Raw genomic sequence first — 26,739 nt, forward strand, 5'->3', positions numbered from 1 at the left:
GAGCCTGTGCATGCATGAGTCAGTCTTTATTGCTCTCCTGAGTTAAGGATGCAGTTATTTTCTTATCTACAAGGCAATAAGGTCAGCTTTTCATCTTCATCAATGGCTATGTAGGTAAGTTTAATTCAGTGAAGGAAGCACTTGGATATGGGTTCCTGATCTACATTCTCTAATTCAGATATATCAGTAACAAATCTTGTTTTCTGATCCTTATCTGTCTGATTCAGGTGACTTTCTCATCATTGACTCCCAGCTTAGGAGAGGAAGAACCTCAACCAAAGACTCAACTAATTAAATTCCCCATTCTCCTTTTGTGCATACCTAGTCTGACAACCCATAAAACAGGATTTTTGTCCCCCAACCACTTTGTCACTGCACACTGTTAGAGAAATGCGTAGTCACACTTATTGGATGTACTGTAATTTTTACTTTTAAGCACAGCTAGACTCTCATTGTTGCATCTTTTTCTTTTAATTCCTTGTATGTGCTTTCTATTTACCTCCTTTCCCATAGCTATTCCTACGTTTTCTATTCTACTAAAGCTTTAATACTAAATCTACCTCCTTGCAAATTTTCAGTGATTAACCTCACCTCATACAGTTTTTTTTTTTTTGGGGGGGGGGATATTTTATTTATTTATTTATTTATTTTATTGGTTATGAATAGTCATGAGATACAAAGCTGATTTTCACCCCTCGTGCCCAAGATTTGAAGGCTAGATTCATACCTCATATAGCTTTGGAGAAACTATAACACATTCATGCTCTTTACTTTTCTTTACTTTAAATTTCTATTTAATTCCACCCATCTTCTCTTCCTTTGTTCTTCTCTCTTAGGAATAACCATTCTTTTTTCCCTTGGCAACTCTTCACAACATTCTCAATCTCTTCCCCCTCTGAAGCTTCATTCCATCATGTTCTCCCATTTGATTTCATCTGTAACTTCTCCCTCTCTACAAAATTATTTCTCTCTACCTGAGAACATGGCATAACAAACAAGGCTGTGAGCTGAAAATAAAATCCTCAACCTGCTACTCCTCAACATGAGTTTTTCCCCCTCCCTTTAGCACACAATTCTTGAAAGAATCATCTAGATATTCTGATTTCACTTTTTAAATTTCTTTCTCACACCTGACATTATTCAACTCCCCTTAAATTAATAGAAATGCCTCACTTATAATCCATTAATAAAATCATAAACATCCTATCAACAGCTTTTTTTTCCAGTCCTCACCTTGACTTTCTCCTTTCTTTTCCCTTATCTAATCCACCCATACCCTAGGCTTCAGCTCCTTGTGTAGGTGATAATATAAAGTTTCTGTCACTGCCCCCACTTCGTATTCACATTTACAGTTATTCATCTGGGTCTGAACTCAACATATCTCTACTCCAATTTCTCAGCTTACTCTTAATTCTCTATTTTAGTAAATGAAATAATCATCGTTTCCTAAAAACTCAAGTTCAAAATGTCAATGTCATTTCATACGTTCATGTATTAATTTCTCCATCATTCGTTACGTACCTACTCCTAGCCAAGGAGTCCATTATGTCCTGGTGGTCACAAAGGAGAATAAAACAATATCTCTCCTTAGTGATCTTATACTATATTGGGGAAGAAGACTGACAAGTAAACAAATAAGTGCTGTTCTAGAGGTGCAACTAAGAGGCTGTCGGAACATGGAGTAGAGAATGTTTCACGTTCTGTGAGAGAGTTGGAAAAAATGCTTCACATCAGGCAGGTACTTCACTTGAGTCTTTAATAAGAAATAGGCACTTAAAAGTAGAGAAGATAAATCCAAGAAGCTACTAGGACAGCATTTATAAAGTCAAAGATGCATACAGCCATAAGAAATTTGGCTTGACTGGAGTATACAATCAAAGGAGAATAAGGCAGATAGGATTGACTCTAAAGAGTTATTGTGATGGTCTCCATATGCTGGTCTACTGAGCCAGTGATTAGAATTGTTTTTAGTGTAATTGCCCTAGAAACAACACGGAGTGGGGAAAATGGTCACCTTTGACTTCACTTCTCCAACTTCCCAAGCATCCAATCATTTGCGCCTTTTCCATTGCCTTTTATACCTTTCCCCTACTGTTTATATCCCCCTGCCCCCATCCTGGTTCAGGAGCTCAGTAACTTTTACTTGAGAACAATTCCAGTAATGCCATTCAGATAATCATAAACTTTCTAGGACACCCCACTACCTACCACATTGAAGGTAAACTCTTCACCGTAACGTGTAAAGCTTTCCTCAGTAACCCAGCTAATTATCTGCTAACATGAAGTTAGCATGTTCAATTTCATAGTCAAGCAGCACTTTTGCCTGATATCAATACATGACAGCAGCTTTTCCTCCCCTATGCTTTTGATTTGTGTTTCTTTTCACTTGAACACTATCCTCCCCCACAACCCCCCGCCTTTTACAAGCCTGTTCATCCTTAAAAATTTATTTTACAATATACCTCCTTTCAAGATTAAAATTTATTTATTTATTTTGGTGGTTGGCTAGTATGGGGACCCAAACCCATGGCCTTGGTCTCACAAGGCTGCACTCTAACCAACTGAGCTAACCTGCCAGTCCAAGATTAAAATCTAAATTACTCCAAATATACGTAATTGTCTCTTTTTGCTTTCGTGAAACATTCTACCTTTTTAATCATGTGCCTTAGAAATTTATCTGATGCAGCCATTCCCTCACCCATTCCCATAAAATGTAAACTTTTGACAGTGACACTACAGGTTACTAGCTTGCATTTTCCTTCACTTCATTTTAACATATTACTTTACACAAAGTGTATGTTAATTACAGTAGTTACTTTCAACGTAATTTCAGAGGTTACTACATGTCTTTTTCTTTGAACCTTCCTAGTTCAGGATAACTATGTGTTTAGTCATGATAATTTATTGTGTGCCAAGCAAGAAGTAAGGGTCTTAAAAACATTCTTCAGGTCTCCTCCCTGCTCTACTGCCTCCAGAAAGTAAAACAAACAAATAAACAAAACCAAGCAAACTGGATCAATCATGTTTCAAACTCCACGCTCCAAAAGTGTCTTCAGTCACTATAGTATGAGAAAAAAGAAAACTGAATTCAGTGAAAGAACTGGCATTTTTAGCTTTGCAGTGTGAAATAAACAATATCATTTTTTTTTTTTGCCATTCAACTTACTGATGTCAAGTAGTTACTACCAGATTCAAACAGACACTTTACCTCAAATTGCAATGTCCAGACCCTCTTGTGATTTTCCTTTCTCAGACTCTATTATGCAATTTTGTAATTCCTTTACTCAGTTTTGTCCTGAAATGGTAGAGACTTGGGCACTTTACTCTTATATATGCTAAAAATTATATATCCTAAATATTTTTTCTTGGTTCCATCATATAGGCTTCCAATCTTGAGACAAAATGGTAGTAATGATAAATAAAACAGAGTTAAATGCAGATTTTGTTTTTCCTATTCTAACTTTATCTAAGGAAGCAATACAATGATGTAGGAAAAATATATAGACACACATATAGAGACCAAATAAAAGTAAGACATTATATGATAAAGTGATAGGCACTATTCCATTCTCCCATTTTACTTCCAATTCAACATGACAGTAAACTCTTAGCAATTATTGTAAATTGATTATGAGACAGTATATTTATGTGTAAATTTAGTCCCTTGGCAAATATTTACTAAGTTTTAACTGTACAAGGTACTGGGGACATGTAAATAAAGATATAGGGACATTTTCGCAGCAACACGAATAGACTTAGGGAAAATTATATTAAGTGAAATAAGCCAGGCACAGAAGGAGAAACACCGCATGTTCTCACTTTTTTGTGGGAGCTAAATATAAATAAGTAAATAAACAAATGGGAGAGGAGAGGGAAGAAGACACAACAATCACAACAACTCCTTGATTTTGTTAAGACGGGTGAACAGATATAATGGGGGGAGGCGGAGCGGAGAGAGGGAGGGAGGAAAAGGAGGAATTGGTAAAGAGGCAGAAAAATCAACTATATTGTATATTGATAAATTAAAATAAAAATAAAATTAAAAAACATATATTCACACACACACAAATATATATATGGACATTTTCCTAAAAGACGTCACCATAATTATAAGATAGTGCAAATCAGCAAAGGAATGAGTGGAGAAAGGAAGAAATTGGAGATGCATGCTGGGAATTATAAGCAACTATTGTAATGTAACAAAAAGGGACAGAGAGAGGGCCAAAGGAGATGGGAACCGGATCGATCTGCAAGAGGGGGAATTAACCAGGAGATAAAAAGAAGCCTCCAGTTACAGGTTTGAAAATGGGAGTCAACCATTTCAGCATAAGTGGAATTTAGTGTGCCATCCGGACACTGAATGCTACAGGCAAAAACAGTATCTAGGCAAATCTTGCACTTTTGGGGGCTCTGAATAAAAATAAAAGACACATGGAGGCAATGAACAGAAAAAAAAAAAATGTAGAAGATCCAGAAGAAGAATATCCCTTGTGAAATGGTTTTTGCACAAATTAGAAAAATATGTTTTTTTTAAAAAGTTGCTATAAAGAAAATCCAAGAAGACATTTTATTTACTTAAAAAGAACTAAGATATAAATGGAAATGGATGAAAAGAAAATTGCAACATGAAATTATATTTTACAATTTAAAAATATATTGAAAGGTTATTAATTATGCCATAGCAAAAAAAAAAAAAAAATGATTCAGAAAGGGGAAGGTAACTTCGAAAACATTTTCCAGGGAATTGGAGGAAGAAGATGGAATCAGTCACAGCGTGCATGCAAAGGAACAGAAAAGCTGGAAAAATAAGATAGAAGATGACAGTTGTGGAAATCTGAAAAAAAAGAGCCATCACACAGATAAATGTAGAAGACAAATTTTAGAAGAAAATACCATTACACATGTAACCAAACCTATTCCCAACCTTACTAAACATATCTAAATGTAGTTTGAAAGAGCTCACAGATTCTGCAGACATAGATGAAAAAACCACACCTAACCCTATTCCATAGAGTCTCTTTAGAAGATACATTGATTCTCTTTAGAAGATACATTCTAGGAAGTCATTTTAATTGAAAGAGTTTTACAGTCTACAGGAAGAAAAATACATCAATCATGCTAAACAAACAATTCACCTCTAACACAGAGCACGACAAAGAAAGATGCCTAGTAAAGTAGCACTCACTTAATATTTGTTGAAAGAAGAGTGTTCTAGACAATTATAAATTAACAAAATTGTAAAAATCAAAAAAACATAGAAGTAAATAATTTGAATAGAACTATGTCCTGGAAAGAAATAGAAAGAGCTGACAAGATCTAACTTCTAAAACAGGTACCAGGACCAGATGGTTTTACAAATGAGTCTCCTCACCCTTCAAAAGACACCATAATGCCAGTGATGTTTAAACTATTCCTGTAAATGAAAAATAGAAAGCTACCCTGCTTATTTTATAGAGCTAGCATAATAATGATATTGAAACATGGCAAAGAAAATGAAAGAAACCAAAAGGGCAGATCAATTTTGCTTTAGAATACAGATATGAAAAATAATACATTTGTAAACTGAAATCCAGCAATACTCTTATATTAAAATAATGTCAGAATCAAGCATATTATAGAATAACAATAGAGTCTTAATAGGAAATATATTAATATGCTCTATATCCTTTCCATTTTCACCTTCTCAAACACTTCAACTGTGAAGTTCTTTATGGCAGAGTGGAACAAGGACATGTCTGTCTTGGCCACTGCTGTATCCTCTGCGCCCATCCCAATACCTTGCTACAGTGATCAATAAATCTTTCTCAGTAAGTAGAAAATTGAATAGAGAGGTTGTCAAAGGTTGAGGGGAAGAATTTGCAATAGGTACAAATAAAATTTAGTAAATGAAAAAAACAATGAGTCAATTATTAGTTGGGAGGAGTAAGTATAAGAAAATAAGTCTAATCTTGATATATCATTTTGTCTTAGACATGAACATTATGAACATAATCCCGATAATGTAAACACAGAGTATTGATTTAACTACAAAGGTTATCTTAGAAGTATGAGGTAAGAAGTATGATATCCTATTTTTGAGAGTTTAATAATTATCCATAATAAATGAGAAATAAAAAGATAATATCTAATATGGGTGCATCAATTGATAGTAATTTAAGCATTTCATTTATGTAGATGGAGGTAAATTCTAAGATTTTGTAAAATAAAACAGCTGGAAGTTTCAATCTAGTTATTTCTAAGGAGTGGAATTACAGAGGCCTGGGTCAGGGACTGCTGTTTTTCAGTATTATAATTATTTTTAAGTATTATAAGCAAGATCCTAAATGCGTAAATGATTTTAAAAATATTGTTTGAACTTTAAAAATTTTGAGCATATATTTGATAAAATAAGAATCTATAAATAAATTGAGCCTGACTATAACATTAATTGTAAAATGACAGTCTCTATTTGAGAGAAAGGTAGAGGGAGACAAGTCTTCAAATAAACTTATTGTGGGATTCAAAATGATAAATTTGATCAACAGGGCATTTCTTAAATTGTGTACTAAAAGTCTTAGGAATCTATAATTTCTGATCTAGAACTGTCTTCTTAGAATTTATTCTCAAGAAATACTAATGATTATATACAAACACTCTCATCATTGGCCTTGGTAATGTCGTATCATTTTCCTCTGACTTCTCCTTAAATGCTGGAGGTTTTTAAAGTCCATGCTTAGGCCCTTTCTCTATGATGTTCCTAAGCATCCTCATCCAGGCCCACAGTTTAAATGGCCATCTACTCACGGATGACCTGCAGATTTTGTCTCAAGCCCTAACCTATCTTCTGAATCTAGAATCTCATCATCTAATGACATTTTTAGCATCTCTCCCTTGGTTGTTGGCAATGACCTCATAAGCACAATATTCTAAAAACTGAACTTATGATCTTCCCCAAAGTTTGCCATTCTACTTAGGTTCTCTATGAAAATCCATCTAGTTCTTCAATCCCAAATTTAGGAGTCAGCACTAAAATTTCAATCCAGAGAAAAGACTCTGATGATCAGATCTAGTCCAATCGCCTCGGAGAGAGGTACCTTCTCTTTATTTGCTTAACATCTCTCAACCACAGTGTCAACGCTCAAAAAGAAAAAAAGAACAGAAAAGGAGAACAATATGACTGATCCACCAGAAGACAGGACCAGTCACCAACCAAATACAAGAATGAGTTTTGTCAATGTGGCCCCTCTACTAGCTGTTGCTTGTGCCCAAAATGCTCTCCCCAGCCCCCATTTTCTTTCTTTTCTTTTTTTAAAGATGACCGGTAAGGGGATCTGAACCCTTGACTTGGTGTTGTCAGCACCACGCTCGCCCAAGTGAGCCACGGGCCGGCCCTCCCATTTTCTTTGCATATTTTGCTGCTTCTCACCATTCAGATCTCACTTCAAATAAAAGTTTCTTAGTGAACTTTTACCTGACTTCCCAAGCCCATGTAATATTGTTCCTAGCATCCTGATTTTACCTTCATAGTGTTTATCACAGCGATTATTTGTGGACATTTTTTTAAAGTCTCTCTCTTCCTCATGAGCCTCTGAGTCCTCTGAGAGTGAAAATACGCACTGATATATCTCCAGGGCCTACATTAGTACCTTGAAGACATTTTATAAATATTCTTTGAAGAAATGAATAAACAAAAAATGAGAATAAAAAATAAATCATCTAAAATCTCACAATACTGGATTGTGACTTTTGTTTTGCTGCCTGAGTTTAAGTCTGTCCTTTGGTCATGAAAATGCTGGCTACAGTTAAGTTTGTTTTTGTGTCATAAAGAATAAAAAAAGAAAATCAATGATAGATAAAAAAAGAAATTACCTCCCTCTTACTTAACTTCAATCTCACTGTGCTAACCAGTGTTAATTAACAGCCTGTGTATAACTCCTTCCATGTCTTGCTCCTTGCTCAAAATAACAATAATAGCTGATATTTACTGAGTACATAATATATGCAAAACTTTTTTTCTAAGCACTTCACATTATTATTTCATGTATTTCTCAGAAAGCTGTAATAAAAGTACTAATACTACCCCATTTTACAGATGGCAAAACTGAAGTACAGAGATATTAAGCAACTTGCCCCAATCGGGAAGGTCGCATAGCTGGTCAGAAGCAGAGCCAGCATTCAAACAAAACCTCAGATGGTCTAGCACCAGGGTCCTCTGTGACTTTATATTGGCTCTTTCTCAATGTACAGAGTAACTTATAACATATAAGTTATATGACATATAAGTTATAACATATATGCCTACTATATATAGGAAGGTGTTCAATAATGTGTTTATAAAGCTGTTAGAAACATGCCTGGCCTACAGCAAACACTCAATGTATGCTGTTGTTGCTATGATGTTTGTTTTAATAAGATAGAATCTTACTATACACATTAATCTGTGACTTGCTTTTATTTCTTAACAGTATAGCATGGATAACTAACATCAGCTCTTGTTTTCTAGTTTATTTGTGCATATAAATATATCTACATATAGAAACCATTTTACAGAAATACACTTGTTTCCCATGCCTCCTATCTTCTTCCTTCCTTTACCCATTCACACTCCCCAGTATATAAAAAAAAAAAAAAAACATATTAACAACCTGACCAGAGTGTGTCTTATGAAAGATTATGATTAATCCAACTGTACCTCTAAAGCCAATGGAAAAGAAAAACATTTCAAAGAACAACAAAAACCTCACAAACACACTCACAGACAAAACTATTTTGTGATTATTTGTTTGTATAACACAGGATCATATTATACCTGCTTCTATGCGTTTTTCTTTTCTCATTCAAACTTATGTGGTTGAAATAACTCAAAATCAACTGATAGAATTCTATTATACTATTTTACTGACTTGGTGGCAGGCCCAGGAATAAGAGTTTATTTCAAAACTCTTTTCTGGATGGGCAATCACTTTATTTGTAGGTTTTTGCCACTACAAATAATGGTACAAAAACTCAGATATAAATTTACACATGCTGCTTTTATTGCAAGGTTAAGGAACACATCATTTTTAATTTTAATAGATGTTATCAAATTGCCTTTTACAAAAGGCTATAACAATTCACATTTCTATAAGTAAATGAAAGTACTCTTCCCCACATGCTGCCAACAGTAGGTGAATTGGTAGTTGTTGCTTTATTTTGCATTTCATAACTAGGGAGTTTGAAAATTTCTCTATCAATTTATTGTTCATTTGTATTTTTTCTTATGTAGAAGGTCTGTTCATATCCTTTGTCCATATTTCTATGGAAATATTTTCTTTTCATCAAAGAGAGAGAGGTGCGTGTGTGTGTGTGTGTGTGTGTGTGTGTGTGTGTGTGTGTGTTTCACCACTTAAAAATTTTTGTTTTGGTAATTAGCCTACTCACATTTCATACTTCTGCAAATTATTAACTTATCATCTGTCAGCTCCAAGCCCCCAACCTTCTGAACTCAGCTCTGTGATCCTGTTTGCCAGTGGGCTCCATTTCAAGCTCTGCCCATAGAAGGAGCTAAGGTAGATTGCAAAGTTGGAGAAGAGATCCAGGACTTGGTCCTTCCTGCCTACTTGTCTACTTCCTGTGGGCTTCCTGAGGCTTCTTGTGGCTCCCAGCATGTCCTTCCCATGGCAACAACTGAATCAATTTTCAGTGTTTCCCAAACTTGTAGGACCAGCCTCATTGCAGCTTCTTCAGAGACACTACCAGCCAAGCAGCACCACCTCTTAGAGGTCTGAGTCTAAGCCCTTTCGCCAAGTCTGTAAGATTTAGTAACTCAAACTTATCTTTGATCCCTCAGCCCTAGAGTTTGTAGCTGCTTCCTGCTCTTTTAACCCTTTCAGCTACCTAGCTACAAATTTTACACTTGGTTATAACATTTTTGTCTCTTTAATACTCTGTTTTTGGAATAAATGGTGTGGCTTCTTTTGCCTCAACCTTAGTATCATAATTCATAAATTAAGTTGGTTTCTTTGTATTTCCTTAGGAAGTAATCTATTTGCTCTGGATTTTCAAATTTCTAGATTACCATAGTGATATTTGTATTTTTTTCTTTTATATGCTCTTATTTCTAACATATTTATAATTAAATATTCTTTATCATTCTAACGTATTTGTCCACTTAATTAAAACAGCTGGATTATCTATATTGTTGGTTTTATGTGTACATCTGTGATATACGTGTATATATGTTTTGTGTATCCATGTATACTGTACGCATGTGTGTCTTTGTGTTTATGTGTATATGTATTTGTTCATGTGTGTCTGTGGGTTAATGTTTGTGTACATATATGTGTGTTTTCTACAGCCATAGAGCATAGCATAGTGATAAGAATGTGGTGTAGTTGTTAAGAGAATGGAATTATCAACACTGTTCTAGAGCAGGATTCAGCAAGCTTTTTCTATAAAAGGCTGGCTTTGCAAGCCTGGGGTCCCTGTCACAATGACTTAGCTCTGCTGTTGCAACACCAAAGCATTCATAACAATGTATAAATCAACGGGCATGCTGTAGAGTCACTATCTGATAATCTGTCCTCTATCCCATGATTTTGCACTACTAACCTACCTTGTATTGCCTATATCTCATCTTAAATATCACTTTTCCCAGGAGGCTTTCTATAATTTTCTATTGGATCTTGATGATTTAAGATGTGGTCTGTGGACCAGCAGCATCCGCATCACCCGGGAGCTTATAGAAATCCATGGTCTTGGACTCCAGGCCACGGTGTGTTGGAGTTGGCTTACACTGGTTCATGAGAATTGAATGTGCATGACTCTTACCAAATCTGAGTTCAGCAACATCAAGTTGGTAGCTTGACTTGTCCATAGAGGGAATATTTACAAATATTTACAAATACATTTACAAGTATGGAAGTTGGCAAAAGCAATGGGTGAGGGTGTTTTGTTTCAGAAAACAACCTTACCAGCCCACTGTTGGCCTACCCCAGACATACTGAGTCAGAATTTGCATTTTAATAAGATTTAATAAGATCCCTAGGCGTTTGTATGAAAACTAAAATTTGAGAAGCACTGGATTATATCAGGTTTTTTTTTTTCCTCCAAGTACATGTTAGAATCACATGGCATACTTATAAAATACATATTCCTGAACTTCATGTGCACATACTGATTCAGAAACTCTTTAAGTGGAACCCCTTAAAAACAATCTTTTTAAGTAAAAATATGCATTTTAAATAAGCTTTCTGCGTGCACTCATAAGGTTGATAATTACTGCCCTAAAATATCTGCTCCCAGGACATGCTTTATTTCCCAATTTATAATAGAGCAGAAGTGAGGGTCATGAAGAGTAATTCCCAGGCCTTGAGATCTAATCAGGGAACTTATAAAATTTGTATGGCTGAATTTCAGAATTGTATTGGACTGCTAACTCTTTTGTGCCTCCATTTTCCCCCTCGTAGATGAGGGATGAGTGTAGTGGTTATCCTGTGCCTGTCCTGACAATGAAAATTGGATATATGGTGGTAGTGAACTTGTTTCTTTTAGTTTCACAGGTCTACAGATTGAAAGGAACTGAACCTGAGGAGCTAAACTTAAGAAACTACACCCCAGGTGCATCATCCGCCCCCCAGACCTGATTTAACTAACAAGTCTCTGAACTTCAAGCTGATGCTGTAATTGGATGAGACTTTGAGAGGACTCGGGGAGGGGCTGCTTATGGGCAGACATGAATCTTTGGGAGCCAGAGGAAGACTGTCTTACGACTTTCTAGACTCTCACATTTGCCTAATGAGGGGTTCAGAATCATCAGTGTTGTCAGAGTGTGGGGAGACTGACGAGGCAGAAGGAACTCAAGAGTTCTTAGTACATTGGAGATTTAGTTAGGCACTTTCTGAAACAAGTTTAAGGCTGACCCCTTCATGGGTTTGTCAAAGTACCACATTGTTGGCGATCTCATATGTGAAATTCATATCTTGACAATTTGTCTCTCTCTCAGGCAGGCTGTTTCCTTTCCTTAGTTCATAGGCAATAGAGAAACCCTCTCCAGGAACGCTGTTGCTCCAGTGCAACTACTGACCCTTTTATATCCTCCACACGGCTTCAAATCCATCACACATGGCTTTCCTCTCTGGTGTGGGTACTCACTTTGGAACGTGGATTCTATTGTCTTCACACTTAAACTTCTAATTTAAACATCCTATTACTCTAGTAGTGTGTTTGGCACATAGTAGATTTTAAATAAATGTTTGTTGAGTGAGGGAAAGCCACCCAATATAAAACTAAGAGTACTTTATATTTGAGAGTTTTACCTTTCTGAATACAGTCACGCAGTATTCTTTCTGAGTAAATTTATACAAGATGAAAAAGTTTTGGAGATCTGCTATACAACATTGTACTTATACTTAACAATAATGTACTGTACGGTTAAAAATTTGTTAAGATGGTAGATCTCATATGTTTTTATGCTACTGGAGTATTTTTTTAAAAACCCTCATTTCAAAATGGCATGAAGAATCCTACATGAAAGTTTTTCCTCCTTCTGGAAAACAGCCTGTTTCTTGAACAATTCAACCTGGAACAAAGAAATCAAAACTAATATGTGCTAAAAAAAGATTCACAGTAGAAATTTTGTAGAGGCAAGGCAAACTAACATTAATAAATGAAGCTAATTAGGCTTGATTTGCATATTTAACTCATCTTAATTACACATGGATTCAGCAAACATTTTAAAAGCTGCAATCAATCTTTCACAGACATGGTTAGTTATTTTATTTACATGAAACAACAAAAACTGGAGCCTTATTAATGATCACTCTGTTTCCAATACATATATGCCAGTGGGATTATTTTGGTAATCGTAATGAAATATGTTTTTCTTTAACAATTTGTAAACCTGTAAGGCTAAAATTCTTTGGTTTCACAAAGATTTTTTTTTTATTTGCAGAAAATATGAAAGTTTTATAAATTAGTGTATTTTACTAAAATATTTCCTCTTGTTTAATTAAAAGAGGACCCTCATAAAATTATTTTGATATTAATTTTTAAACATGATATCTAACGTAATGGCTATGATAGAAACGAGCTGCATCTAGCTCCTAATGACTAGGAAAATGTTTTTCTCACAGCTGGTATAAACTTCAGTTCTGCCCAACATTGGATACAGTTTTCTTTCTTTAATAATACTTTTCATTCATCATAGAATTTGAAATAAAAATATATTAGGCACAATTGTATAATATAATCCTCTTTTTAACTTTAATATGTTTTATTTAGATGATTTTTTGAAAAGTTCTTAAGTATTTTACCATAAGATTTTTTTCTAAAATGTACACAGGAATGATCCTATGAGGGGACAGTGCCTCTGTACTGTGATGTTACACAGCTGACAGATGTGTGAGGGTGGGCGACTGCAGGAGGTGCTGTGAAAGGAAAAACAGCTCAGAGAGCTTTCTTCTGGCCAACTGTCAGATGAGTGTGCAATTTCATTATTAGGGATCCATTTCCTAGAGTTCATCTTTATGAGATTTTTTTATAAAATCAAAAATCCTGAGAAGTTAACCCTTTTGCCTGAATTATCTTGAAAAGGTGGTCACCACATGAAGAAAAGAAAGTTGGTGAAGAGCAAACTTACCAAACTACGAAACTTACTTAATACCTCTCCTAGCATCAACTTGTGTGTGTGTGTGTGTGTGTGTGTGTCTGTACTCATTTAAAAATATTTATTGAATACCTCTCCTGAGCCAGTTCATCGCTGTGGTTACCACTGTAAAGTGATGAAGATAAGAGATGGCATTCCTGCTGTCACAGAGCCTGCAATCTACATATTGTGACATGTAATAATTAACATTTATTAAGCACTTGCTGTGTCTCAAGCAGCAATCTAAGCACTTATATTATTAATTTGTTAAATCCTCAAAATGTCACTATCATGTAGATGCCGTTATTATTCCTATTTTACAGAGGAGAAAACTGAGGCTCAGAGTGTTCCAAGGACACAATAAGCAGCAATGCTGAAAGTCAAACTCAAGCAGTTCCACTCCAAACACTGTGCTCTTAACCATTACATTGCATGCATGTGTAACATTCAAGTCTGTTTAGATATATACTTAAATATGACATAAAATATGCAATTTTTTCATTTTGAGACTGCTTACATATAAGCCCAAAGTACATTTGTGCTAAATACTTAATTTCTATTGACAATACAATAAATACTATAAAATAATGTCACAGTTTAACTTTTGCAACCAGCTACTGCCCCAATGGCTGTTGCATTTCTAAGATATCTTATGAGTAGTGGAATAAAGATTTCTCTAGCCCCATGTTACAGTTTGAATTGTGTCCCTTAAATCTATATGTTGATATCTTAATCTCCAGTACCTCAGAAGGTAACTATACTTGGAGATGTTGTCTTTAAAGAGGTAATTAAAATTAAATGAGGTTATTGGGATGGGCCCTAATCTTAATATGACTGGTGTCCTTATAAGAAGAGATTAGGACTCAGATTAGGACATACAGAGGAAAGACCATAAGCAGATATAAGGAGACAGCAACCATCTACAAGCCAAGAAGGAAGACTCATAATGAAATCACCCCTGCCACCACAGTGATCTTGGACTTGTAGCTTCCAGAACTATGAGGAAATAAATTTCTGTTGTTTAAACCACCCAGTCTGTGGCACTTTGTTATGGCAACCCTTGCAAACTAATGCACCCTAAATGGTATCAAAGGATGGAAATACCACTCAATATCCAAAACCATAAAGATGAATATGTAGAATACTTAAGTGTGGAAGAGCTGTATTGGTTAGAGTTATGCTCATTGAGCAGTGTCATGTATCTACCTCAGTTCTTGTATAAAAGAAGTTATATTATACATGCAATTGTATCCTGAGTGGTAGTGTATTGTGGCCATGGGGAATGTGATAATGGAGTGAAATTGTAGGGTTTAGAACTCAGCTCATTAGAAAGTTATTGACAATATCTTTCATTTGTATAAACCTCATGCTACATACTTTATACATAATCCATCTTTTAACCTCTATCTTATGAAATTGGTAATATTTTAAGTTCCCATTTATAGTCGGAGAAATTTGTGTAATGTGATTAGCATAATGCCTACATAAGTAAGAGATATTACCATTTATAGATCAATTTGTAGTTTTCTTTTCTGTTATTGCTCTGCTTATTAAATTTTGTTGGCTGCTGAAAAAAAAAATGTCCCCACTCTCCTAGGAAAGATTCATTGTTCTATATATATGGTAACAAACACAGAACTAGTTTTAAACTCATCTAATCAATTAGTAACAGTTGTATAGCCTTGCTTACAAGTAAACAATCAGAACTGGTTTTAAACCTATCTAATTAATCAATGACAACTAACTTCAGTGAACATTCTTCTAAAAACCAAATAGCAATGAGTCATGATTTGAAAGTCAGCCAGTTGGCCAAAGATTCCCTAAAGTGAACATGTTTCTGGGGCTGATATCAACCTTCTATCTCTTCAACTGATGAAAAGCCATCTTCAATGACCTAACACAAGCTACTCTGCTATGACCCACCTCAACCCACTCCTGCCCTCTGTAACCAACACAATACAAAGTCTTCACAAAAACTGGATATAAGATCAGCAACTGGATTTGCTCAATGTGTATAACTCTGACTAGTATAATTCTTTCACACTTAACTATACTGTGCATTCAGCTTTGTGGTTTCACATATTGAGTAGTATTCCCATCCCTTGACACAATTAAGAGTATATTAGTTTGCAAGGGCTGCCATAACAAAATGTGGCTTAAACAACAGAAATTTATTTCCTCATAGTTCTAGCAGTAAGAGCCAGGTGTGAGCTTCTGTTCCGTGGAAAAAACTTCCAAACTATGAACCTCAGTTTCCTTCCAGGGTGGATGAAGAAGGAGGGGGAGGGGAGAACTAAAGAAACTTTTACTCTGAAATGTAAAGAAATCTTCCCCAAAGAGGAGAGGAAGGCCTCAGGGCTTGCAACCCCTGGGATGTCAACAAGTGTCTCTGGGAGAGATGCTCCTAAATCTCTCTAGAGGTCTCTGTCTTTAGGATTGCTAATTCAATCATCCTTTAACCCGGCTGCCAGAACTCTTTGCATAGAAAGGCCTGACCATGAGGAAACGTGAAAATATTCAAGGAGCACAGTGACTGAAAAGGAAAAGTGAAAATGATGAGATCAGACACAGTCGGGAGCCAAACAATATGGAGCCAGCGGACCTAGAGAGTTCAGAATTTAGTTTGAGGACAAGGGTAATTTTTTGGATGGCTATAAGCAGGGGCATGGCAAGATCCAATTCTGTTTTTGTTAATTGCTTTAGTGGCTATGGGAGGAATAGGTGGGAACGGTAGAGTCGGAGCAAGAAGAGCAACGAGGAGGCTCCTGCTGTAGTCAGGCTCCATAGCGTGAGGTGGGGCACCAGAGTACAGAGGTGGATGGGGCAGAAGTGGGCAGAGTGGGGCCAGATTTTGAAGAAAGGGCTGATGGACTAGATGAAGGTTGGGGTGGGGATGGGAGAAGAAAGAAAGTTACCCCGAGTCCCAGGTTTTTGATTGTCTTGGGCTTTGTTTGTTTTGGGTTCATTGGAATGAGCATCTGCTGATGGCATTTATATGTATTACAGGGAAAAGATTCGGTAAGGGGGTCAGGAGAGGCAGTTGAGAAGTTGTAAATCACAGTCTCCTTTTGCATATTACATCTAACATGTTGTATCAGACAGGTCACCAGCAGGAAACAGATGACACAGAGTAAACTCACATTTCCAGAGGTGTGGGCAGGGTCAAGGGGGCCAACACAGCCCCCCCCCCAGGGACTCTCAACAATGGGGGAGCGATTACTACCCCAGGTCTGAAGGGCAGGGGAAGACCAGTGCTGCCTGCAGTGTGAGCCGTTGCCATGGGAGAGGAACTGCAAAGCACGAGTTGTGGAATTTGGTAAAGAACAGAGCTACCGACCAAATTATAGCTGAACAGAAAGAGAGCAGAAATGGCTATTTATCCAGCCTTTCTCTCTTTCTGCTCTTCCATATCCTACAGGTGCTTCTCCCTGGCTGAATCCACGCCCACCCAGGGATGAGAGGTCCTGAATGGCCAGGTGATGTGTTTAGTAGAGATCAGGGCAGGGAGCTGGGCAGTGCCAGATGGGGAACAAATCTGACAGCAATATAAAAAGCAGCACTGGCACCTCCAAGACTTCCTTAAGGAGGCAGCCAGATATTCAGATTTGGAGCTCAGTAGAAAAGTCAGGGTGGAGATGTTAATTTGGAAGTGATCAGCATTGCAATGGTAAATGGTAAATGTCTCCAGTAAGAAGAGTTCATATTTGTTAAGCTCTTAAATTGTGCTAGGTGGTGCACCAAGCTTTCACTAACATTGTTATCTCAATTCTCTTAACAAAACTATGGCTTAAATACCACTACCTCATTGCATACAGTAGGCAACTAAAGCACAGTGAAGTGAGACAAGGTTTTTAAGGTCATACAGCTACAGGGTGGCAGATCCTGGAAATAGGTGCTAGGCATTTCTACCCCAGGGCCAGTGAAGAAAACATTATTGCACACAATGTCTCTGCCTGAGAGAGTTAAATACTGAAGCAATTCATATTGGGTCACATGATATATATATATATATATATATATATATATATATATATATATATATATATATATATATATATATATATATATAACAACTCTTCCCTCTTTTGTATTTTTTCCACTACTTTGAAAGAAAACAATTCTGACAAGAATTCATCAAAGAAGATATTCCAAATTTTAATATCCCGGTTTGGGTATTGCTTTTGATTAAGGATGTTTGCAGACTGGAATATTAGTAACCCACATATTCCCTATACCACAAAAGGAGTAGATTCACTTTTATCTTGGGAACAAAGCTGGGTAGAAAAGCTTTCTTAACTTTTCTTAATTCATGAAACATTTATCTTCGAGTCAGGTTTTGTTATAGCAGCACAAATGTGGTCCGTCAGCATTTCCTTTATAACACCATATTTCCAGGGCTTTTCAAGAGTGCCTTAGAGATTCTCCTTTGAATTAAAACTTGGCATTCAGAATTTGAATCAGAAAACTGCATTCTCTTTACCAATTAATCAAATAGTTTAGAGATTCTCAAGTTAGAAAAGGACCAAACGCAAAACTTTTATTAATGAAAAAACTATTCTAAGATGATATTGCTCATCTAAATCTTTGTAAAAATATTAACACTCACTATACAAGTTTATTGTATGACTATACATAAATTCTTAAAGAAAATTAGCCATAAAAGTTCCTCAGATAATATAAAAAAACTAATTATAACATTTTATACTTTGCTTTTTTGGCTTTGTAACTTAACATTTCTACTTTGGGAATACTGATGATTTGAAGTTCTCAGCGTAATTGGTTTAAAGTTGTAGCAGTATCAAGACACTGAACCAGAATAACACAGAGGTGTGGGGGCTGAGGGTGAGGGGCAAGCCGCTGACAGAGTGCCAAGGTTTGTCAAAGTATTTTTGTGAAATTTAAATTTATGTGGGGAAATTTTGCCTTCCGTGAACAGAGCTCAGTAGCACGCATTGATGCTGTAAGTAGATATTTAAAATTTAAGTTGCTGAATACAATGGCAATAGTGAGGACTAAATAGAGCTTATTTTTGAAGCCTGTCCAATTTTGCTTAGCTCAGAAATATTCCATGAATAATCGATAACAATGAGGGAACATCATAATCTATTTTAATATCATGATCTATTTTAATATCTCATTTTGTCGTCTTTTCTACAGTCTTTCTCTCAGCCTTAAAAGCATTGAGGCTAAGTAAACACAAGGTAGTCAATGAGAGCAGAGGAAGCCTTTGGAGTAAGTCTGTTCTTCCCCTGACTGACTTCTCTCCAGCCACACTAGCTTCTTTGTTGCTCCAGAAACACACGAGGCAAACTCTTACCTTAGGACCTTTGATCTAGCTTTTCAAGATTTCTACCTATAAAACGTTTCCTCTAGATGTCTACTTAGCTTAACTCCCTTACTACCTTCAGTCTTTTTTCAAACGTTACCTTCTGAGTGAGGCCAAACTAGGTCACTCTGTAATGGGATTTGCCCTTAGCCCCCCAATCCCAAAACTCATGATATCCCTAATCCTGCCTTTTCTCACTTGTATTCTAACACACTCGATGTCTTTTTAACAAAATGTCTATCTCCTTCCACTACAATAGACATCCATTAGGATAAGGTTCTCTGTTTTATTTGTTTATATACCCTAAGTACCTAGAATTGTGCCTGACCTATTAATTGCTCAAAAAATTTTCTTGAATAAAATCTGAATTTCAAAGCCCATAGAAAGAATCTCCAAACAATAGTCTAGATATAACTTTTCCTGGTTCTTCTATAGAATTTGTGTTATTTCTCTAAGATAATAAAGAATGGCCTTTGAACACTGGTGTCAAAAGAAATCTTTCCTGGAAACATTAAACTGAGGCTTGGAAACTTTTGTAGTTAGTTTTGCTTTTAGCTCTTGCTTGGAAAAGATAAGCTGAATGAATGTACATGAAGTATGGTTTTCACAAAACAAATATTTATTCTGTTTTAAAAAAATACCCCTGTAAGTATTTCATAAAACTTTTATACATGTAATGATATTAATGCTGAACTGTGAAAATTCAGGAATTAAAATGTGATCATATAATTAAAAAAAAAAAAGACCACCCCTAGCAGTGGTGGAAATACTATGCTGCAAACCAGAGCTTTTTCTACAAGTGATATAGTCCCCGGCCCCAAGGCTTGAAAGCTATGCTCATTGCAAAAGGGAGCCACTTAGTAAGAGTTTACCACCTGCTCAATGGTGTAAGAACAAGAACAGTATAATTTGTGTAGATACCAGCACTGTGGCACACAATCCATCCCCGTCTGGTTCTGAATGGTAGTTTTTAGCAAAAGCTAATATTTTCTATTGTGAGAATGTATTAATTTTATTATTAAGCTAAAATAATTACTTTACAACTTAAATAAAATTATCTTTCAATTCCTTTTCATATGTTGAATGGAATTTATCTGACTTTATTTCTGCCTTGTCTTCCTAGGGTAAATGTGAGCAGTCACTTTACGGTCACATGCATTCTGTCAATGATGCCACCTTCTCTCCCAGCGTGAGTTCAGTTCTCCCAATAAACGCTTTTAATGCTTCATAAATACAAATTTATTTTTATGAAACAAATTACCAAGGTTTTTACTTAATAGAGTGAGGAAGAGGTTTAGGAGTTAATTATAAACCATGGAAAAATGTCTAGATGGTATATGTTTCAGAATTTTGAAACATACATTCACAAAATACATACACACAATAAGCAGTGGCAGGAGTGACAAGGAATTCTATTGTGCTCGACTACACTTAAGCAAGTTTTTAATAACCTTTCGTCCAATATGGCTTCAGAAAAGTAAGTGGGATATAGACTTTGAGTTGCTAAGCTAATTGAGGATGTCTTTAAAAGGGTTCAGATAGTAATCACGGAGGGATGATTTAAGTTTGTTCCTTCTCAGACAAAAGCGATTTGACTAGATGGATGACCTCTCAAGTCCCTTCAAACTCTATGATTTTATTATATCTAACATTTTAATTTGTTTCGAAGTCCCCAGTACAGTGAGAATCTTAATTCCATAGTCCTCTTCTTTTCCAATTAGCTAAAAAAGAAATCTGATAGATTACTTACATCTAACTTCAAAATGACAGCATAGTCAAAATTCTGTAACTATCATGCTATTATTATTCCTTTAGAAAGAAAAAGTGCTCACTAAAAATTGTATCTACTAAGGGAATGTTGATTGCTTCAACTGAAATTGTGCTGGTGTTGTCAGCCCTAGGAATGTAAATGATGGGCTCAACCACAATTATATTTTAACAGATTTGTCTTTGTAAGGAATATTCCATTTAATTGAATGTAGTGAGCCAATTAGTTGAAAAGTATTATATTATAGTTTGGTTCTAGATACCAAGTAAAATTTTATTTCCAGCAGAGTACAGACACATAAGCACTGTGGATGCATATGATATAGGATATTTATGCTAAAACTTTATTAAGTGGCTTACAGCTTCAGATGCCCTAGCAAAATTAAATGAAAGCTGAAATGAAGTAAACTAATATTTTGTAAGTCAGGCATTTTATTTGGGTAAGCAATATCATAGCTGAAAAAGACATCATTTGACATTCTATATAGCAAATTAATAAATATGGAAATAGCCAAATTAGATTTATTGAATCAGTAATCAAGGGAGACACACATTAATTATACATATTTCAAAGGGCAAGGTGATAAATATGAGGCCCAGGTGTCCAATATCAAAGTGGCTAGCCTATGTTTGTTTGCATACTTTGTTCATAGCAAAAGGACTGTTACAACACTGTCTGAATCAACATCCAAATCCTCATTGCAATTTGCCGTTAGCTCTTCTTTACTGCGTCTGGTTAGGGCCAGAGTATTGTTAAGGCAATTCGAAACTAAAGCCAAAACATTTCATTATTTTAGTTATACTCGGTTTTCATCTGTATTGTAAGGGCTCAGACCCTTCCAACACATTGTACAGACTGGGTCACCAGACCCCTCACATGCAAGTCCACACTAGGTAATTGGGAAAGATCCTGGGAGCGACTGGCAGAGACCTAAGCTCAGTCCTCAGCAGTAGCAGCAGCTTACAGCAGCAGTAGCAGCAGAAATAGCAGTGGCGGTGGCCTCTCAGTGCATCCCAGGGACAATGACAGCGACAGCTTGCAGCAACAGCCTCCAGCAGCAGTAGCGGCCTCCCTGTGCCCCATCCCCTGGGGGGACATCCTGGGGATGGGGGGTGCCATTTGGATTAGAGCCCCTCATACTTTATACTTAAGTCCATAAATCAGAGCACCTGGGTGCCCATACACAATTACATTAGACAATAACCAAGGAACACCTGGGCACACATGGATATTTACAGCAAATTCTCGACAGGATTCTGAACATCTGGGGGGCACTGACCATTTTCCTATATTTTTCCTACAGCTGCCAATATTAACTATTAAGAAAATGGTGTTTTGTCATAATGGCTGACATTCTGAAGTGAAAATTTTCGTCATTTATATCAGTTGTTGTGAAAAATGTGTTTTATGCTGCCTACCTGCTTGGGAATGTCAGGAGGCTGGGAATCAGCAGTGACTGCAGAGCTCACAGACTTTCAGGGATCTCTCCAGGACATGGCCTGGTGACACATTCCACATTCAAACAAACTATCAGACAAAGTGGTGATAACAAATCTGTTATATGGTGCGTATATATCAGAGATTTAAATTATTTAGTGTTAGCCTTGCTAATTGTTCGATGCCCTTAGTGATAAGCATTCACATTACATGACTAAAGTTGCATTTAGTTATTACAGAGACTCAGTTTTAGGTAAATTCTACCATTTGAGATCTGTAAGCATAAATCACAAATGTAAAATTCAATATTATAAAGCTAGCAGTCAAGATTCACAGAAACAGATATACTAGTATAAGTTATGTATGGCTCTGATGAGCTCTGTAAATTGAATTGTATTTCTATGTTATAGTATTAGAGCTCTGATGTCTTCATTTCTGACTTCTGTATTGGAAGTAGATATTTATTTAAACCTTTTTTTAAGTAATCTGTAATGAGACATTTTAAAGAACTATTAGAGCTTTTAGAAATCAAAAAAGAAGCCAACAGTAATTGCTAGAAAAATATTAATAGACACAGACAATTCAATGTAAGGAAAATATTTTTTTAAAAAAAGAAGCTACATAAAAATACACGGCAGGTGAATGAGCAGGGTATCTCTATCAGAGGGAATCTCCCAAGATTTCAGTTTTCCAGGAATCTGACGCATAGTCTGACTGGAATGAGGATTCCATCAGGCCTTTCAGGAACTCTTGTGGACTTCACTTTTCTATTTTCCATATTATTTTTATTTTGTGTTCTAGTCCCACCTTGAAATTAGTCATGTAAACATCGAATATTTATTAGATATGTCAATACATTTTATTATTTTTTTGCCTACAATTAACTTATTTATTTTCCCTCCTTCCTTCAAGGTTTCATTTTCTTCTTGCTGCAGAACATTCTGTGGTGATTCTCTCAGGGAGAACATGTATATAGTAAACTTTCTTGGTCTTCGTGTATCTGAAAATCTCATTATTTTATTTTAATTCTGTTATTCCATTTTCTTCTGGCACTATTGTTGTTGATGAGAATCTACTTTCAACCTTGTAGTCGATCTTTTGTAGATAATCTGTCTGAAATTTCTCTCTCATACATTTAAACATCTTGGAAGTTCTATTTTCAACTTTGCTATGATGTGTCTACACGTGGATTTGTTTCCTTTTTGTCTTTTGTAGGACTTGATGTGCTCTCTTAGTAAGTGCACCCTTTTCTTTCTATAGTTCTGGAAGTTTTTCCGCCACTATTACTTTAAATATTTTTCTTTGTCAATTCCCTCTTAGTCTCTCCTTTAGAAACTCCTTTTATAAGTGTGTTGAAATTTTTTATTTAATTAATGTGTCTTAACTTCTTTTTGTATTTCCTATGCTTAGTTCTCTATGTTTCATTCTAAGTTCTTAAAATCTGTCTTGTAATTTAATAAATCTTTCTTTGGCTGAAACTTGTCTACTTTTAACCTTTCTATTGAGTTTTTATATTTGAATTACTATATATCTCATATAATTTCTGTTGACTTCTTTCAAGTCTGCCTATTCTTGTTTCATTATGTCTTCTTGTATTTCAATTATATATTAATGTTGTTACTTTGTAAACTATGATTTCTATGAATTTTGAGTGGAAGGGCTATTTTTACATTACCTTATTCCTTCATGTTGCCCAGAAACCTCCAATATTATTTTCTCCTTAACCATTCCAATATGAATTCCAAGTCAGAAAGTTCACTGAAACTGCTCTTGATTTCCATATTGATACACCCAATTGTCATTCCCCATTCTTATCAGACTTTTCTTTTCATCATCTCTTACAACATTCTCCTCTCTTGAGTCCTGAGAAGTAAAATACCCACAGTCATTCCTTCTCAGTCCTCTGTCTGGATCCTCCTTATTAACTGACTGCTAAATATTAAACTGTGTCAAGGTTCAATCTTGAATACTGTTGTCTAGCAGATCCTCTTTTTAATTCATCTCATTCAAACCTGTGATGTTTAAATTCATTTATATGCTGATGGTTTTCAAGTAAACCACACTCTGACCTCCAGATTCATCACTAGCTGCTTTGCATCTCAGCTTAAATATCTATGGGACATCTGATTTCAGTATGTTAAAAATTAAACTCTTGCTTTCCCACCATCCCAGCTGAATTTTTTCCCATCTTATAATCTTAGTAAATATCATCCTGTTTCTCTTTCTCTTGTTGCAAAAGCAAGAGGATGAGTCATAGTTAACAATTATCTTTTACTTTTTTCCAAAAGTCTCTCTACACTGGAATTCAATGAAAAGACAGAAGAAAAAGATATTTCCAATTTTGTCTTACTCGGTGTCTCCAGCATCTAGCGTAGTTTATTGTACATATATAATGTTCAAAAAAGGTGATGAATGAATGAATGCGGAGTTCTGAACAAATGTAAGAACAAGGCTTTCATAATACCATTGTATCATTATATCTTATTTATTTCAACTTTATTGGGCTTTCATATTCTGTGGATGCTGAGCTGCAAACCAAACTCATGTAATTATCAGGGTAGATGAGCTGATCCTTGGAAAGCTTCTATGGCTTAGGGTGTCCCATGTCTTTGAAGCGCTGTACAATTACCCAATTTTGATTATATTTGCCTCCTTCTAGTACCTTTTGGATTCTGGCATTGCCATTCAAAAGATACATGATCTTGAGTAAATCATTTAGATCGTCTCTGAAATCAATGATAAAAAGAACAGTAAATATTAGATAATACTTATAATGTGTTTAACATAGTGCCTGGCAACTAGAAGATGGTATTAATCCTCCTACTTTTATTATTATTACTACTATTACTAGAGAAACTAATGTACGTTTCTAGCTATTTGTTTTCAAGTAGGTAGAAGTAAATTAAAGAACACACACATCGACACACACACAAACACATAACATTAATTCCTTGTATCCCCCCAATTTAATTTTCTGTGATGTAATATCAATTCTATTAACATAAAGCAGCATTACATATTTTGTACATTAAAAAGATTAAAAAACAGAATTCTAAAATTATTCCAAAAAAGAAACTGTGGAACTATGTTAAAATTGAGCTAAAGTCTGCTAAAAAAAAATAGATACCAGCTTCAGTGGGAGTATTTTGTCTCTTTTATATCATAATTTACCATGTAATAACTAGGTAGTTAAAAGTTTTAGATTTGATCTGAGATAGGTTAACTGCTTCTCCTAAGTTGCCAGTATGTGGACATAAATGCATTAATTCACCTTATCTTTTCTTTAAATCATCAATAAACAAATACCTGCAATTGCCTACCTAAAAAAGTTAATCTCACTCCATTTTAGCAAAAAAAAAGTTGAATTTCTGATTTCTGAATTTTGTTTGTTGTTCATGGTCAAACAGAAAGTACTTAGGATCAATCTCTGGCCATCTTATATAAAGTAATGCAGACAACGTTAAGGTCATGCAGCCATTGTTCCTCTGAAGGACAAACGACGTCAAGCAGTATTTATACACTGAAACATTTTCAATTTTGTTTACCTCTCCAGCAATCCAACTTGATGTCAGCTACAATTTAACTGGGCCAATAATACTGATATCTGATGTCAGTTCTTATTCTTTACTGCCCCTAGATGATGTGTAAGTCAAAACTATCAGATGTGTGCCGAAAAACACTAAAGCAGGTTCTATCTATCTAGGGAAACTGAACACAGCAACAAAACAGAAAATTAAGGGACATGTAATATCCTATTTTTATTTTGCATAATATTTGAATTATTTCAATGCTCCTACATAGTCAAAAATTAATTTTATATCTTTTAAGCTCATTCCATACTATATGATATTTTTTAACTAAATCTTTTATAAAATAACTTTCTTGCCCTAATACTTTGAAAAGAAAATAATTTCTGATAGAAAATTTGAACACTTTAAAAAAAGGTCAAGCAAAAGAAAAGGGTTCATATAACTAGACATTCAAAAATTAATTAGAAAATTATTTTAAAATGCAACAAATTGGTAGAGGTCTTCTCTCTTTATTCCTTCTTTGCTTTGTTCTTAGAAATTTAACACTGTAAATGACTAAAAAAAGAAATAGCACTTTTAAGATTATAGTACCCACCTCCAAATTTTAACCTTCAATTACGCCTATGGTCACATACAGGTGATTTCATGAAATTGTCATTTTCTTGATGGGTCCGTGAAAATTAAAAGCACCGTGATTATGTCATATTTCCTGACACTTCCTCTTTGACTCTAAAATTAATCATTTATTTTCTAAATATGCATCCTTTTGGATGACTTAAATCTTTTTATCATATATGAAAAAAGTTCAGTAATGAAGTTTCTATGTAGCAACACTTTACTGAGCATCTACTATGTCCTTGGCACTGCTCCGCAGTGAAGAATATCAAGTCTTATCCTTATGGACCTTATATTCTGATAAGAACCAGAGATAATAAATGAATAATCTCAAGAATAAAAAGTGATACCTATCAAGAATAAATCAGGATAAAAAAGAGTAATGAGGTGAGAGTTAAGGCTTATAATGCATGGTCAGGGAGGGACTTTGAGAGAATGCCATTTAAGGAAACTATGCAAA

At 35.4% G+C, this 26,739-nt stretch overlaps 1 protein-coding gene across 1 annotated transcript in view; it reads left to right on the forward strand.

Moving 5' to 3' along the window:
* The window catches only part of SPAG16 (sperm associated antigen 16), a 909,927-nt gene that overhangs the window by 620,961 nt on the left and 262,227 nt on the right, over nt 1-26,739 (forward strand). The window contains exon 14 of the mRNA XM_063105549.1: nt 20,053-20,118. Within this exon, the coding sequence (XP_062961619.1) occupies nt 20,053-20,118 (66 nt within the window). The remainder of the gene's footprint in view (nt 1-20,052; nt 20,119-26,739) is intronic.

Source organism: Cynocephalus volans, chromosome 1, assembly GCF_027409185.1.
Source record: "Cynocephalus volans isolate mCynVol1 chromosome 1, mCynVol1.pri, whole genome shotgun sequence".
NCBI classification, from domain to species: domain Eukaryota; kingdom Metazoa; phylum Chordata; class Mammalia; order Dermoptera; family Cynocephalidae; genus Cynocephalus; species Cynocephalus volans.